Source organism: Crinia signifera, chromosome 9 (assembly GCF_055691185.1).
Source record: "Crinia signifera chromosome 9, ASM5569118v1, whole genome shotgun sequence".
Classification (NCBI taxonomy): Eukaryota; Metazoa; Chordata; class Amphibia; order Anura; family Myobatrachidae; genus Crinia; species Crinia signifera.
The window spans coordinates 9,067,674-9,085,381 of NC_139225.1; the positions used below are offsets into that span (position 1 = coordinate 9,067,674).

Genomic DNA, 17,708 nt, shown 5'->3' on the forward strand with positions numbered 1-17,708 from the left:
TACATAAAACTGCTAACTCGTAACCACGAAAAGCTGGCCACGGGAGATAAGCAGTTCATCTGAAAATCTACGCATCCAACCCTCACAATTTATCCCTTGGGATTGTTGATCGTCATAGTGAAGCAGGCACTTACAGAAATCTGCAGGCACTAGAATTGAAGAGTAAAATTGTTGGTTATAAGTGGTATAAACACATTCTCACCCTCACCAGATTCTGTTTGAATCTCTGCCTCATGTAGGTTCCTCTGCAGAGAAGATACTGTCCTCTGCAGAGCAGATAAATTGCGTGGTTTTGAGATAATCCCCTTAGTCTAGCTTACTTAGCTTTGATGGAAATCCTGGACAGATTCGATCTCTTTTGAGACGGCATTATTTTACCAAGGTAATAAACCATACACCGACAACTATTCATCCACAGTTTTCATTTTTCTTTAGTGTAAACTACAAACTCAAGTTCAAGGTGCAATCAGTCTCACAGTACTTTAGTTAAACAAATATCTTGTAGATCCCAAATTGATTGCCACTTGGGTACTAAGCTCTGTGAACAGGCAAAGGTCGCTTGTGAAGGAGACTGGGCCTAACCTCCGGACAGGTGGCCTCATAGGTGCATCGGTCTCCTGAGAATCTTCCCTGAGAGTCTATGGCCAATCTGGCCCCGGCGCCACTAAATCTGCAATGCTGTTTAATAGAACAACATAACATGTAAGTTTAACAGTAATAATCTAAAATGAGCAAACACAAACCAAAGGATACAATAAAGGTCTGAAAGGTGATGACACAAACAAAGGAGGCAGCAACATGTAGTTTACAGTATATTACTGTCTCAAATCAAAACTCCTTAGCATGGCTTTAGTTGTTTCTTTCAATAAACTACTCTTCTATGCATTTTGTCTGGATCTGGTACCACCTTGGATCTAAGCAGCAAGATCTAGATTCTGATTAGGAATGCTAATCCCGGGCATCTTTTCAACCCCGGGAATTGGGATTGAAAATGCTCATTCCCGTGATTGGCTAAATTTAAAAAAATTGCAGCAAGCGGAGCGGGAGGCAGGGCTGTGCAGCTTAGCTGAGATGCCTCTGAAAGTGTGACACTCATGGGGATGGCGGACGGCAGTGATGCGGTTTGCGTAGCATGACCTCTGACTGTCATGTTGCGTGGGGCCGCAGGCCAGGTGTCGGGAACAGCCGGGCAGCGTTTGAGCGGGTGCTCAGACGCTGGCTGGCATTAGACCACGCATGCACAATCTAATCTTGAAATCCTGGGATTGGATACTCCAATCCCGGGATTGAAATCCTGGCAGTTTTGGGGCCACCCTATTTCTGATATTATAAATTTGTAATAGCTGTTCCTCAATATACCCATATTTTTTTTTAGACGTGCAATTTTTGGTCAAAAATGGGCGATTTTGCACGTTTTCCAAAAATAATAGGGTGGGAATTGCGTTAAAAATCTCACTTGTTGCCTCGAAATTCCCACATTTTGACCTGTCTTAAAAGATTGCACATTAAAAATTGCAACCAGATGTTTTCCCATAGAAAACAGCAAAACCACAACTATCATAGCGTGCAAATTTTCAATTCGCACCCTTAAAATTACCAAAAATTGCAAAACAAATAGGCAAGGTCCAGCTTGGCGAGTTTGACAGAACCATGCACAGATCAGTGAGATCCGTGCATGATTCTGTCCAAAAAATGTGTTTAGGTGAAATAAAAAAAAATGGCCACAAGCATAACCTACCCTGGGTTTATTGAGCCGGAACTGGTTTCATAAATACGGGGGACAAAAAGCACAAGGGTCCCCTGTATTTAAGAAGCTAACAATAGTCTCTTGGAATGGCCCTGGTTCCAAAAATACAGGGGCCAAAAAAACTGGGGGTCCCCCGTATTTTGGAAACAACATCGGGCTCCAACAGCCAGCGGTATCATGCCACAGCCGAGGGACACAATTTATACAGTGGCTAATCAGCCCTGGATGGGTCTGTGGGGGAGTCAGAACCCCCCCCCATTAAAGGGGGGCCCCCTGTCCAGGGCTGATGTCCTGGGTTGTCCCCCGGCATCCCAGGGCGGTGGACGCTGGGCTGATAGAGGTTAAATTAGCTTTTTACAATCGAACCACTAATTAATGGGTCCCCTTAGACTTGTAGTTCACTTGTAAAAAGAATAAAGAAACACACACCAAGAAAAGTATAACTTTATTACATTCCATTTACACCAATATAGATTACCCTTCCTCATTCCAGCCGTGATCTTCTGCCGTAGCTCACCCTGCAATGACAGCAGAGTGAGCCGGGTCCCCTACGCTTTTTGCCCCCCGTATCTTTGGAACCAGGTCTGGCTCAGTGAGTCTGGAGCTGGTCATGCTTAGGAGGGGGGACCCCACTTTTTTATTTATTTATTTTTTAACTAAAATACAGCACACTTCCATGTCTAAAAAATCACGCATTATCATTACTTAAAACCACACATGTCTAAAAATTGCACACTTTCGTTTCTAAAAAAATCCAAAACGCATGTGAATTCCGACTTTATGTAAAATAGCACCCTATTACATCTTACTCATGTTCTAGTTAAATGAAGTATATACCAAAATTTTTATATTTAGGTTATACTGTATTACCAGGATTCCATGACGATTCATTTACATGTTTTTACTGGGAAAGTTACATTGCCTACAGGGTAGCTCTTCAACATTGGTTGTATGACATTAATTGCGACTTTTTTCTGCATACATGTTTTTTGGTCAGTGTTTTTGTCACTAGAACAGCTTAGCAATATTTCTACATTAGTAAATTGCATCATCTACTTCATTACAAATGTAAAATGAAAAAGAAAATTTTCATGATGCATATTTCGAGTTGACTATTAAAAGTATTACATCTGTTATCACTGTGCAGTGAAGTGATGCATTTTCCTTTACTTTTTACCTTGATGGCCAAATACCATAAATCATCCCAGACAAATTGCGGTTTAAACTACACAAAATCCACAAAAAAAAACCCAAACAAACAACAACAAAAAAAACTGATTCCGGGAGTCATCTTGAATATGAATCTGTCATTCACCTTTGTAGATTAGCTACTTCATATAATATTTTACAACACATCCAAGTGGGGAAGGGTTAAACGTTTCACTTATTTTACTCTGATACAATGAAGGATCTTGACTTTAAAATGTAAAAATAAGATGGAGTTGTTAAAAGAACCTATAAAAGCTCACGGACCTGTAACTGACAAGTGTACCCATTAGAGCGCCAAGCCTCCTTTGAGTTACTACTCTCAGAGGCTGGGAACCTAATATTGTTCCATGTGGTTTCAAATCTGAGAATGGCTGAATGTCTGTTGTACACCAAGGAAGATATTTATCTGTCATATCACCTTTACATTGAGGAATGAATGAGAAATTTCTGCCGCATATATTGTTCTGCCGAAGAAAGCCGGATGAAAGGAGCAGCGAAATTTGCATTTGTATCTGCTGGAGGATGGAGCGAAGAAGGTTTCTTTTCTGTGGGCTTTTGATCTTTTTTTTTCCTCAACGCTTTCTGAAAAACGCTCATTTGCAGATCTTTTGCCCTTTTGCTCTCGCAATGTCGACCACAGTTCTAGACTTTGTCGTGTCCTCCTGACCTTATTGTCGGATGCTGTTCTGATCTTCCTCTATGTTTTCTCTTTTCTTTTTTAATTATAATACACTTTTCTGCAAAAGTGAACAATTTCTGTGGTTATACATCATTTATGCCGATGTTTTAATGAATGTCGCTAAATTTTGATTTATCTAACACTTTTTTTTTTTAAGAAAACAGAATCTCGTTTTATAGGTTTTTATTTTTAAATCTATTCCGCTCAGGTTTCAGTTTGTAGGAAGAGTATCTGAAGGCTCCTTTAGGTTAAAGGACATTTTTAGCACCTTTTACATATTAAAAGTCACTTTTTGGTTCACATTCCTTTGACCATAGATCCTTCCTTCTCTTTCGTTCACTATGTGAAACTATTATGTAGATCTTTATGGCATAACTTTTACAGTAGCTTCCAAAAATGAAAAGACATTTCCGTATGATCATACCCTTCTTATACAGCTGTTTAATATTAAAATGCTAGATTTACCAGTCTTGGAAGATTTCGCAAGCTGAAGCCTCTTGCCAGATTTGATCACAACTTTTAAAACGGCAACAGTATTAAATACAAATAGGCAGCGCCGGCTTAAAAAATGGCACAACTTAGTAAATCAAGAGCAAACTTTTTAAACTTTTTTAGTTTGTACATTAATACAGTATTTGGAATATTTATAGGTAATTTGAGAGTTAAGCAATATTTCCTCACTACCCATTTGATAGGCCAACATATGTTATACTTACTGTAAAGCATTAATCACTGATCATTAAACTTTGGTCTTTTAAAACTTGTTAAAAACTTCTTGTTGCAATTTAGAACCTTTCACATTGGTGGATGTCACCTTTAATTTATTGTCAAACTTGGCTTCTGCTCGTCTTCCTGATTGAATACCTTAACATGATGCAACACACAGGTACTGCACTCATTCATAAAGATATAGTTAATTGGGATGCCACTTAAATAGTTGCTTGTAATGTTTCAATGTCACATTGCAGTGTGTTTTGTAGCACTTGCTATAACACAAGAGAGTAACCTCCATTCAGTAAGGTAATTAATGCCTTTCAAGTTGTCTCACACAGACAACTTTTGGCAGAATCCATTCATAATGTTTTGAGTGTCGTGCTTTAAACGCTAAACAATATGTCATGTGGCTGAATGAAAAATTAGAAGCGCTGTGGTGTTTTAAAATTACAAATGACTGATTATTAGGAAACTGGTAGTTTTGCAGATTGTTTTTGTCTTTACATTGGTGGGTTGCAAAGATAAAAGAGCTCTTTAGTCCTACTTCTGGTGAAAAATGAGCCGGTTGCAGATGTGTGTTATCACAGCAGTGCTTTAAGTAAAACATAGGGCAACTTCCTTGTGAATGTTCTGAAGGAATTTCAGTATGTTAATGTGTGCCTCTGATACAGGGAGGTCAGAAGTTAAGTACTGTGTGAAGTTGTATAAAATAAATATTAGACAGGTCAAGTGTCCCTTTTTCTGTGTTCGTATTGTCCAACACAACCAACATCATGGAACATCATGGGTTATGTAACTGTCCTAGAGTTGTGAGTCAGTGATGTGGCATTGACACCAACTTTACAACCTTATGGTGGGGAAACCATGTCTTCCAGTTTGTTTCCAACTTAGTGAAGTATTCAATCCAGGGAGATATTTCCAATTCTTGAAAATATTGGCCATTTTCATGAACAATAGATTGATTTTGCTTTTGATCTATTCAATGTTTTTTTTTTCTGACTTTTCAGAATCCACGTCTTTTTCTGCAGAAACGGTTGCTATTTTGCATTGAATCCCCCCAATAATGATAATAGCCTTTAAATGGTCCCCATGATGATTAATAATAAATAGCCTTAGAAATTCCACAATTGCCCATTGTTCCTCTAAAAGTTGGAGACATTGTCCTGATATTCGTCATAATTCATATTTGGTCGCGAAGCGCCTTTTGTTTGCAAATGGACAACACAATGTGCATTGCAAGTGTAGCAAATGTAACATGTACAGAGCGTTAAAGTGTGTACACACAGCGCGAATGCTTTGCAATTCGATCCCGATTCTATGTTTCGGTTCGATTTCCACTTATCGGAAGTGCGCATCAGAGTTGAATCGGCATTGCATTTTAAAATAAAGGTGTGGACTCACGGTTAGGTATTCCTTTCAATTTTTTATATTGTCATAATGGAATCAAAATCCAATGGTTTTCAGCCACATTCAATCTCTATTCAATACAGATACGTGCTCCCGTTTAGTGTAATTCGAATAGAAAAATAGGCTGTGAAGGCAAGACTATATAGTACAAATCTGTACTATGTAGTTAAATCGAATGCTGTGCGATTCCCTCCTGATCAAGTTAAGTCAAATACTAAGATTTGAAGTATTTTGGAGAACCTTGTCATTCCAGCCTTTTACTCCTGTTGATCATTACTTCACAGAGAAGAGGAGACGTTGCTTATTTATAGGAACTTATGGTATTTTTATTTGCTATTTCACTTACCACCATATAATGTGCTGTGTGGTCGGAGAAGAGGATTGTTAATCATCTGTGAGGGACGCATCACTACTGTAGTTTGTTCTTGGCACCTGTGGAGGGAACACCCGATCTTTCAGATTCTAGCTACTATCTAGAATGTTCTAAATAATTGATAAGTAGAATTTGCTTTGGGCAACATCTCCATTGTGTAAAGGCAAACTTACCCATTGGTAACAGAAAAACCAGTGGTAAAGTCATGGCCACACACACACAGCAATGTGATCTTGGGCTGAGATAAATTGCTAATTGCATATACTGAATTGCCAGATGTCAGTGCCTACTCTCTGTGCCTTTAAACCTTTCACTTTTATCACACACATAAAATTACTCTAGACATCCAATTCGCTTCATGCAATGCCAGGAATATTGTACGATATGTCTCCATTTTAGCGAGTTGCGCCACTCCTACATATTTCTGATCATCCCGTAATCAGCCCGGTGTAACATTTTAACACTTAAGACATATCCCCAAATCCCCCGGCACAGCATTTCCTCTGGGACTGTGAGATATACACCCTATGTAGGGTTTTTATGTGAACCTCCTGGAGCATTGTCGAATGCAGTGTTTTAAGTGTTTTTTCTATTTTTTTTTTTGTTGCAAGGACTTGATGGGAATCAACCTGAGGTATGTCTGTTGCCCACTTAGAGGGGATAGCATTCCAGATTGTGTCATATGCAATTGGCAACAAGTCCGGGTATAGGTCTTTAAGTCTATAGGGCCCCGTGGAACTGAGTAAAAACACTGAATGTATGGGGTCTGGAACATTAGATTGGAGCATACATGTAGGTGACTGCATGGATTGGGCATAATGCCTGGCCTGGAGGTACATAAAAAACTCCCCATGTGGTAAGGAGAATTTTTGGGCTAGGTCCTGGAATGTGAGCAGGGATCCCCCTGGGTCGAAAATGTTTCTTATTGCAAATATCCCATTTGATTTCCATCTCACAAATCCCAAGTTGAGCAAACTTGGTTGGAATTTAGGGTTTCCCCAGAAAGGTGCATACTTCGTGGTCTGGTAACTTTGATTCAATTTCTTTTTGATGGCTAACCATGAACCATAAGTGTCGGCAAATAGAAGGTTCTCTACTACAGTATCTCCTGGAGTAATTCAGAACTTGGAACATGCAGGAGGGCGGCGGGAGAATATGGTGCAAACACGCTTTCCTCCAGCGATTTATGGCTATATAATTCAGTACCATGAAACCAATCTAGTATGTATCTCATGAATACTGAATTTGTAAAAGTCGAAACATTGGAAATCCCCAAACCACCCTTCACCTTCTTAGAATATAATTTATGTCTGGCTATATATATATATATATATATATATATATATATAAAAATCAAGGAATGTAAAAGAATGACGGGTCACCTTTTTGGGATCGGCGGCTCACTCACTATTTTAAGTGATCACCCAAAAGATCTGCTTCGTTCGCGAACGCCCCATCTCTAGATATAACACCTACGACATATTCACTCCACAGGCAACACAGTCGATCTGGCACCCCAAAGTTAATAAACAGTATACTGTGAACTTATGTTATAATGTAAACGTGACACTGCTATATTTTTTTTTTGTACCGAACCGGCCCACCTCTGGCTTTCGCCACGTGAGACCCATGTCTGCACAACCGCAGGACAAAAACCAGCTTATCCCTATCATTCTAAAATGATATACCCGCTGAGAAATAGATGATTGTTCCTATAGCTGGGAAAAACTGAAAAAAAAAAAAAGAAGAAATCAGCTTTATCCTTTTCTGGAAGAATGTATCATAAATCAAGTCGTTTCTCCCTGTAGGCCACAGGTATGAATCAATCTTCCCCTGCAACTCCAGCCAATCGCTCTTGAAGATAAGCTTGAGCATCCCCCACAGTAGAAAAGTCTTTGAAAGAGTCCCCCTCAAACAGGCGGAGCCTGGCATGGTACAGAAGGGCGAACTTGCGGTTTTCTGCTGTTAATTTAGCACATATGGTGGAAAACACTTTTCTGGCCCTAGTAACTTCCGCGGAATAGTCTTGAAACAATTGCCTATGAGTCTCCCACTGCAGGGTTTTCTGTTTCCTGGAGGCGTTCCATATGAGCTCCTTGTGAAGGTACTGTAGTTTAAATACCTAAATATAGTCACTCTTGGGCGAGAATTCTCATCTCTGCGGTCTGGGTCTATACGGTGGGCCTGTTAAATTACCATATCAGCGCAATCTTCTTCAATTTGTAAAAGGTCCAGAAGCACGATTTTAATAAAGTGGTGCAAAGCAGTCCCCTTAACCCTCTCAGACAGCCCCACCAGCCTTAAGTTATTCCGCTTGGATCTGTTTTCCAGATCTTCGACCTTATTGTTCAGGGTATATACTGACTTTTGCAATGCAGCATTGTCTGCTTTTAAATCAGTTACATCATGGAACATGGACCCCAAGTGTGATTCAGCCTGTGAGACCCTGTTGCTGAGCTGGGAGAGGTGGTCTTTCAGCTCATTTATAGAGCTTCTGAAAGTGTCAGCCGGCTGCTGGAACATCGGCTCCATGGTGTCTCTAATTGTCTTAACCATCTCCTGGTAGGTGTCAGTGCCTTGGGAGGAGGTCGGAAAGTACGCCAGGGGGTCTGCGGGGCTAGCAGAGAGGGGAGGACTAACATCTTTGGGTCCTGGCAGGGAGGTCTGCGCATCCTGTGCAGAGATGGGTGTTGCTGGTGGTGCAGCCGCCATCTTGGGAGCATGCGGCGTCTTGGAAACTGAGCCCCAGCATTTAGTCATGGAAAGAAATACTTCTCCACACAGCAGTGGGGAAGCCTGGGGGTCCCGGTGATGTCCTCCGGTGAGTTGGCCCACGCTGCAGTGAAACTGGGTTGCCGCCCGGATCACACACCACAGAGCTCCTCTATCCCGTGTCCTCTCCCACAGAAGCCGGAACTGGAAGTCCAATTTGTGTCCCTTAATTATTACATTTGTCTGTTTTCTTAATAGATAACACATATCCAGTTAATGACATTTGCACTGTGCGACATTAAATCTCTTGCTAAACTATTTCTCATCCATGACAACTTTATAACCACTTGGGGCATTTCCTTATAGTGTGTTGGACAGTGACAAAATGGTAGCGTACATTATTGTCCCGCTAAACACCGTACAATCCACTGTTGTGCTAATGAGGCATGCTGGGAAGAGCTGTCTGCGCTGGGAGATAGACACCAGGCTCTGCATATTCCATCAGAAAGAATAAGTAGCATTATTTTATCTCAAACTGTGCTCAGCAGAAGGCAAGACCTTGTAGCTGGAAGCATCCCACGCCTACACAGATGAAGCTCCTTCCATTGTGAGCGAACAACACACACACACACACACACACACTGTTTGCCTAATTTGTCATTTCACTGATCTAACACAGATCCAAAGAAATCCGGAAAGGCGCTCACCCTATTCTAGAATGATGTCGAAATAAATTCATTTTCAGGATCAAAATGGAATGATTATTCTTCCCATTTTTCATAAGCTTGTTATAGAAAAAAAAAAACTAAACAAAAACTAAAAAGGCAAAGCTGCTGGGGCATTAAGAAATAACAGCCATGATTGTGTTATTGTTTGGCGTGGGAACTATACGAGCTTATTTCCTTGATGTTCAGATCAAAATAGGAGGTTTTTGTGTTTGTCATCTAGAACCGCATGAAGCGCACATCAAATATTCAAATATTTGTGAGGTTCTTCTTAAATATGTTTTCAAGGATAAACTATGCTACACGGACACAAAAATACATTTTAATACAAAATGTGTTATTCAAACTTTATTTAACTTCAAACAGTGCTTGTAAGTATTAGTTTTGAAACCACAAATTTGTCTAATTTCTGACAGGGACCCCAAGAAACAGACTCTGCGACACCACTTGGGGCAGGGCCGTCTTTCCCATTGGGCACGATGGGCACTTGCCCAGAGGACCTAGGGGCCCAACCCAATGGGAAAAACAGCAGGGATCTGGGTGGTGGGGCGGGGGCGCATATCGTGTCCTTTCCGGACGGTGTAGTTTCCCACACCGCTGGCAGCTCTTCGGGCGGCATGAGCTGTGAGACTACAGCTCCCGAGGCTCCCTAACGCAGCGCACATGGCCGGGGGAGGGGGGAAGCCAGGGACTGACGTTGTGCTGGACTGCTGCAGGAGGACAAGGTAGGTTGCAGCAGGACCAGCAATTTGGGCTCCTGGCCTAAAAAATCCGGGGGGGGGAGAGGGGGGGTGGGTGTTTCATTTGGCTCCCGGGAAAAAACTAATTCACGAGGGGGGGGGTGAGTTGGCTCCCAGGTAACTAATTTACTTGGGGGGGGGGGGGCAGTGAATTACTTTGCCCAGGGGCCCTCACCAATGTTAAGACGGCTCTGACTTGGGGTGGTAGTTCATTATGTAATGGAAGAAGAAATAACGGTGTAATGGAAGAAGAAATAACGGTGTAATGGAAGAAGAAATAACGGTGTAATGGAAGAAGAAATAACGGTGTAATTAAGAAAGAAGAGTATAGTCAGGAAATAGTTTTAATTTTAACCTCTATCGTACTGCTTATGGAATATTCTCCCATTTATTTAATTACATCAAATGGTTTGCCATAACAAAATGCTGCGGTGTTTGCCTATTACACTGCCAATCTGCTGCATTGTTTGGTAACTGGATGATTGTAGCTGAAGTCACTAATTTCGGGGAGAGCTACTAAGAGAAGGTTTTTGCTGTTAGCCTATCTTTATTTAATGCAAGGGCCTTGTTTTGTATTCTAGTATTATATAAGCTTCAAACAGCCATTTGTTCTTGTGCCGCAGCTGCTTAGAATTGTCTCTATGAAATCTGGAAATGAGCCACTGCTTAAAGTACAAGTTTACTCCTATTTGTGCCGTCACGTAGATATGTTTACTGTTGAACTTGACGACGCAAGCAGTTTCTTATGATGATAGAGGCGATTATTAATCACCTAGAGATGTAACTCTCATTATGTGTATTATTCTACTGGTATAACGTCACACAGTGGTGGCTCTATGTATAGGCCAGCTGGTTCGACTTCAACCAAAAAAATTATAGTTTTATTAAAGAATGTACATTTTTTGATGCATTCTAATTAATCCTTTCTACCTTTTCTATGTGTATTAAAATACTTCAGCATATCCTATTTGTTTTTTTATTGAATATAAAGTCCGCATACAGTGTGCTCTTCTTGAAATTGCAGGTGTCTGTGACATTGTGGATGCAGGAAAGATAAATCATTACGCAGGGGTGGGGGTCTGAGTACCCAGAACCCCATTCCTCTGAAAGACAAATTAACTGTTTTTATATAGAGGGTGGGGCTTAAATCGCTGAGGCCCACGGTTTAAGCCCTGCCCCTCTGACAATTGGCTCCACCTTTACCTACCCCCCCCCCCCCCCCCCTGCTTGTTTAACTCAACTCTTCTCTGTAAACCTCCTCCTGCAAATCCTATCTATCTACACTAGTTTAACCCTTTGAGTGCCAAGGGATTTTGTCATAATAGGCGTGGCCAAGCAAACCCCTTTTTATTAACCCTTTCAGTGTCAACATTGCTGAGCGAGATCAGCAAAATACCAGCGCCACTCACAGTGCCTGTTCTATTTTTTGGGTGATATATTCCATTAAACGTTAATTCACTTGGCTGTATTTGTATTCATTTCTACTAAAAGAACAGTAGCTGTGAGTGGCGCTGGTATTTTTTATCGGATGTTTGGAGGATCGCTCGCGGCAATGTCGGCACTCAAAGGGTTAATGGAACCAGCATATAGTGGGTCACCCCCGTGTTAACTCAGCTCCTCTATGGAAACCCACCCCTGCAAATCCTATCTATCTACACTAGTTTAATATAGACCCGGCATATACTGGTCCAACTCAGTTCCACGCCCAATGTATGCCAGTTACCTTTGCCCATTATTTTAAATGTGATTGATTAATCCTGGGGTGGACAATAAGTGGCCCTCCAGCTGTTTATGAACTACACATCCCAGCATGCCTTGCATCCCTTTCAGCAAGGTGAAATAGCAAAACTAAGGCAAGGCATTCTGGGATGTGTACTGTAGTTCATCAACAACTGGAGGGATGCTAAATGCCCACCCCGATTAATCCTAAACCCAGCCACAGCACCATTATTAAAGCATATGGAATTAAATGTGTATTTCACATGTGGATTTTGTCCTTTTCGTTGCCAAACAAAGCTGGAAATGGGTCTTATATGATTTATCTTGATTGGAGAGTTTATAGCATAATAAACTCCAATTTAAATAGGTGTGTGTAGACTTTTTACAAATATAAAACACAGCTTTCTGGAAGAGATTATATAGACATTGGTGCTGTTGTCAGTTCAGACCTCTAAAAAATGGGTTGGGATCGTTTGGTCTACAGCAAGTGGGTCGACATGGGTCTAGGTCGACATGAGTTTAAGTCGACGGGTCAACAGGAAGACACAAGTAATAGGTCGAAAGTCAAAAGGTTGACATGGGGTTCTCCCCGAATGTTGACATGGACACAGTTTCCAATGCACCGCATCCCCTTGCTTCCCTCGCTATGCTTTGGGAACGGTGCCTCGATGCGCTCGGCACACTATTTTATTCTCCCACCACGCCCTAGTGGATGGTAGGGCATGAAATACCGCCTGTCAGCACATATCGGCTCAAAAAATAGTGAAAAAACCCATGTCGACCTTTTGACTGTTGACCTAGACCCATGTCGACCTAATGGAGTAGACCCAATGCTTGTCGACCAACTTGCTGTAGACCCAATGACCGTATCCCTAAAAAACTAGGCCTCTGGTTAGGTAGTCCAACCTAACCAGAGGCGGTGTTTGATGCCCTACCATCCACTAGGGCGTGTTGGGAGAAGAAAATAGTGTGCCAATTGCTTCATTTATTGTTGTTACCATTATTGTTATTATTAATATTACTACTACTGTAATTAAGTCTTGCAATGTTTATATTCCTGCAGCTGACTGCCTGCATACATGGGTCGTCCGCCATGTTATTTCCAATGTACTGGCAACATGTTTACATTCCTGTTCTTCCTCCACACCTCTTGGACTACTGCTGGTGAGTCTGGCCACGTTTTATTTACTTCTGAGGGGAAACATGTTCAAAGGTGGCATTTGGCAGCACTCAATATTTAGGAAACGTTTCTTGTATCTGCACAAGATCACCGAGTTCCCGTGGTTTGCCATGACTCGCTACCAAGATTTATATAAAATAATATTTGTGGGTTGGGGGGAGCTGGAAATGCCTTTGAAATTTTTGTGAAAGATTTGGGAGCATTTTTTACATTGTTGCTAAAGAATTTTGAAAAGGCTCTTTGGCGGTTTCTGTTAATTGTACCTATAAATTGCTGTTTCAAAGGTTTGAAATTTCTGTACTCTGGGCCTGATACAGGTTTATTTGCATAGTACATTTGGTTTGCTAGTGGACAAAACCATGTGCACCGCAGGTGGGGCAGATGTAACCTGTGCAGAGAGAGTTACCTTTGGGTGTTGTTTTGTTTCTGTGCAGGGTAAATACTGGCTGCTTTATTTTTACACTGCAATATAGATATCAGTTTGAAGTACAAACGCCACCCAAATCTAACTCTCTCCGCACAGGTTACATCTGCCCCACCTACAGTGCAGCATGGTTTTATCCATTAGCAAACCAAACGATCACCATCGCAAGACAAGTGCGACACATGCACAGTGGGCGCAAAACTGCTCAATTGTTAATCTTTCTGCTTCATACAATTCTGAATAAGGGGTTTATTCAGACCCCGATCGGTTGTTTGCTAAATTGCAGAGAACTGCGATCAAGTAATCGCCGTCCAGCCAGAGCGAAATTCCGCCCTGTGAAAAGCCTGCGAAAAGCTTGTAAATCTGAATACAAAACACTATCCAGCTAATGATTTTTCCAGTGTGTGCAGTCCGTGTGTAGTCCAGGACTTAGTCGGTGGCTGCACTAGAAACAAGCGGTTCGTGGCTGCAGCTGATATCACATGACTTCTCTGGTCGCGTCAAAACACCGGCTTTCTATTAATCAACTCGCATACTGCCAACAAATAAAAATTTGCTAGATTTTATTACAGAAAGGCCTCGCACACATGAGTACTAGGAGCCATAGGCATGTGCAGTCTGTCGATTATCGCGCGGCCTGCAAATCACAGTCGTGTGATCAAGTTTGAATAAACCCCTCAGGACCTTTGTCTAGCATCAGAAAATAACGGCTCGTGCAAATCTTACCAGGGTCCAGTAGGCTCTGTAGAATGTATAGATCTTTATGTGCTGGAATCTCGCATATTACTACTTAGTCAGCACCCAACATCCACCTCGCAAATAACTCTAAGACCACTTATGGCAACTTCAGCGCAGACAGATAATATTGGGCCTTATTCGAGTTCACTCTTTCTGACAAAATCCTTCTTAGATGGACAAAACCATGTGCACTGCAGGGGGGGGGGAGATGTAAAATGTGCAGAGAGAATTAGATTTGGGTAAGTTATTTTGTTTCTGTGCAGGGAAAATACTGACTGCTTTATTTTTACACTGCAATATAGATCTCACTTTGAAGTAAAACCCCACCCAAATCTAATTCTCTATGCACAAGTTACATCTGCCCCACCTGCAGTGCACATGGTTTTGTCCATCTAAGAAGGATTTTGTCAGAAAGAGTGAACTAGAATAACCCCCATTGTACGGAGAGTGAAGAGCAGAGGTGATCCGGATCTCACCAGTAGACTGTAACAGCTGAACCAGTGGGTAAATGGAAAACAAAACTCCTACTCCAACAAACTGGTCAGCAAGAGCGTGGTAAATCTGGAGACAGTGCTAAAACTACAACGAGGGTGCCCAAAGTCTCGTATCAGATATTTGAAACCAAAATGTGTGTTTTTTTTTTAAATACTTTTGAAATTCGTGAGAATAATGATACGGAACTGATATTTCTTCTTTATTTGCAACGGATAGTATAAATATTTCTTGACGGAAAGCGAACCCAGTACGTCTTCCAGCATAATATGATCTCATTGGGTGGGAGTAACAGGATGTAAGAAATAAAACAATATTTGTAACCATTACATTCTTTGGAAAGGCTTAACGAAAGCACACGTAAACTAGTTCCTGTATTCATGTTAGACGGCTCCGTGCTCAAACACCGCAGTACAATCGATTTCAAAGCCCATTCCTTTGTGGCCCTGTCCTATACCGTCATAGTTATACAATTTTTAGCAAAATCCCACAAACGGCCGTTCCATTGGTTTATCACATTGGTTATGACCTCTTGCTTGTTTAGATCCTACTTGGAGTGGATTATACTGTTTGAACAGATCTAAGTGCTTTTTATAAGGCTTATTGTTAATTACAAAAGGATGCACCTTTGTGGACATAAGCAGCTTGCACTTTTACATACATAAATTCCGCAATACCGTTGGCTGTTTTTTCACACGGACAATATTTTCTCAACCACCTAATAATAGTTATGTTGAACGATGCTATCCATTTGGGAACTCATACTTAGCCAAGTGAATAGTTGGTAGACAAGTGAGGCGAATATCCCCAATCTGTACGCCATACATACATTTGGTCAATTTCGAAAGAAAATATGGCAGCGGATTGGTTGAAGGAACTTTAATTTCTCTCTATGTGAACTTGTAACAGATCTTTAACTCCGTTCCCTGCTTTTATGGAACAGAATGATAAGAAAATGATGTTATTCTTGGCCTCTTTGCCGGTGGGTATACTGCTTATGCAGCTGACACATACTGTATATAGTACAGTTGTGTGAACCTTAATATGGCAAACTTGTCCAATAATTTGGACAGAGATGCTTTTAATTGTGTGTGCTTTTAATGAGTTTAATTGCTGTGTAAAATAGTATCAACACAACAGAGAGAAGACACGTAAGTCAAACAGACGCCGCAGGATTCCTTGAGCCTGTAGCTCCTTATCCTCCAGTGAGAGAGTCCGCACTGCGCTCCGTCCTACACGAGCTGATGCCTCATCACATTTTATAATTAAGTTACTAAGGAAGCCGCTCTGTGGGAGTTATGGAAAACAGTGGAAGCTTCTCCCACTGCTCTGTTTGTGCTTTTAACTTTTACACTAATGATGCTTCATGAGGAAAAAGAATGTTTGCTTGGAAACCCAAAAGCCAATATTTTTTTTTCTATACTTTTTTTTTTTTTAACTCCTTTGTGATTTCTTTGTATGATATTTTTTTTTTGCAATAACTATGTGTACTATTTCTGTAAAAATTTTGATGTAGGTTTTCTGCATCGTTTAAAACAAAGTTGCTAATTGATCTCTATTTTCCTGTCAAAACATAACTAGGTGAATAAATAATGACAGAAAATAAAAGATAATAATTTTTAATGCATTTCTGCACTGAGAACTCCCCCCCCCCCCCCCCCCCCCAAAGTTAGACTTTCCAAAGAATCGAACAAGAAGGTTTAAATTGTCAATACAGTCAAACAAATATGAAAACAGCTAAGACTCTGAGGGGATCACATCTGAATGAACAGAGCGGCAAAGCTTTTCAGGCCTCAGACTTCCAGCACACAATGGCCTTTATTCAGATCTGATCGCAGTACAAATTTGTTTGGAAAATGTGCTGCACTGCAGGCGGGGCACATGTAACATGTGCAGAGAGAGTTAGATTTGTGTGAGTTATTTTGTTTCTGTGCCTGGTAAATACTGGCTACTTTATTTTTACACTGCAATTTAGATTTCAGTTTCAGCACACCCCACCCAAATCTAACTCTCTCTATACATGTTATATCTGCCCCACCTGCAGCGCACATGGTTTTGCCCATTTTCCAAACAAATTTGTACTGCGATCAGATCTGAATAAGTGCCAATGTTTAGGAGCAGGAGGGACAAGGTCAGAAACCATAGAAATACCACCAGCCATAACTACAGTAGGCAGGCATGTCAGAGACCGTTCTGGACCACAGACAAGTGGGAGATATGTATGACACATTATGCAAGCTGTATCATCAACAAAGCAATGCACGCATGTACGTATGTATGTATGTACGTATGTACATACATACCAGACAATAGCGCAACCCACTTTGGTAATGAAGAGAACAGTCTAGCGAGTCTCACATCCACTTAGCCTCAGACAGAAAAGAAGGACACTCACAATCAGGAACAATGAATCCACAGGGGGATGATTACCAAACTTGCTGGTCACCAGTGTTCTCCACCAGAGAACACTGGCGCTGTCAGCTCGCTCAGAACACAGCGCTGACCGCTCGCTCTGTGTGTGGGCTGTCAGCTCTGCGTGCTGAGGGACAGCCGCTTAGCACTGCCCGGCCTAGCACAGCTAGGAAGCCCTACATTCATCGCTATGTGTGTAGGGCTCATGAGTCTATACGGAGAAGAAGGGAACTTGTATTAGGAAAATTGAGGCTGCTACATTGTAGCGTTTCAAATACAGATTCAGGTGCCTGGTATACAAGTGTCATATATCCAATTAATCAGAACAGCCTCCTGGATTCAGATTATTTTTAATACTTTATTGCTTCTTTTTTTGCATGGTGCGAGAAAAGTCTAATGCAACCCTGCGCGCCAAGAGGAGCGGTTTGGCACAACTG

General features: G+C 41.3%; 1 protein-coding gene across 4 annotated transcripts in view; it reads left to right on the forward strand.

Annotated features, from left to right (window-relative positions):
- Window positions 1–17,708, forward strand: part of DENND1A (DENN domain containing 1A) — a 593,192-nt gene that overhangs the window by 305,781 nt on the left and 269,703 nt on the right. For all 4 annotated transcript variants that reach the window (XM_083161010.1, XM_083161012.1, XM_083161011.1 and 1 more), the window contains exon 10: window positions 13,089–13,189. In XM_083161010.1, coding sequence (XP_083017136.1) covers window positions 13,089–13,189 — 101 coding nt within the window. The remainder of the gene's footprint in view (window positions 1–13,088; window positions 13,190–17,708) is intronic.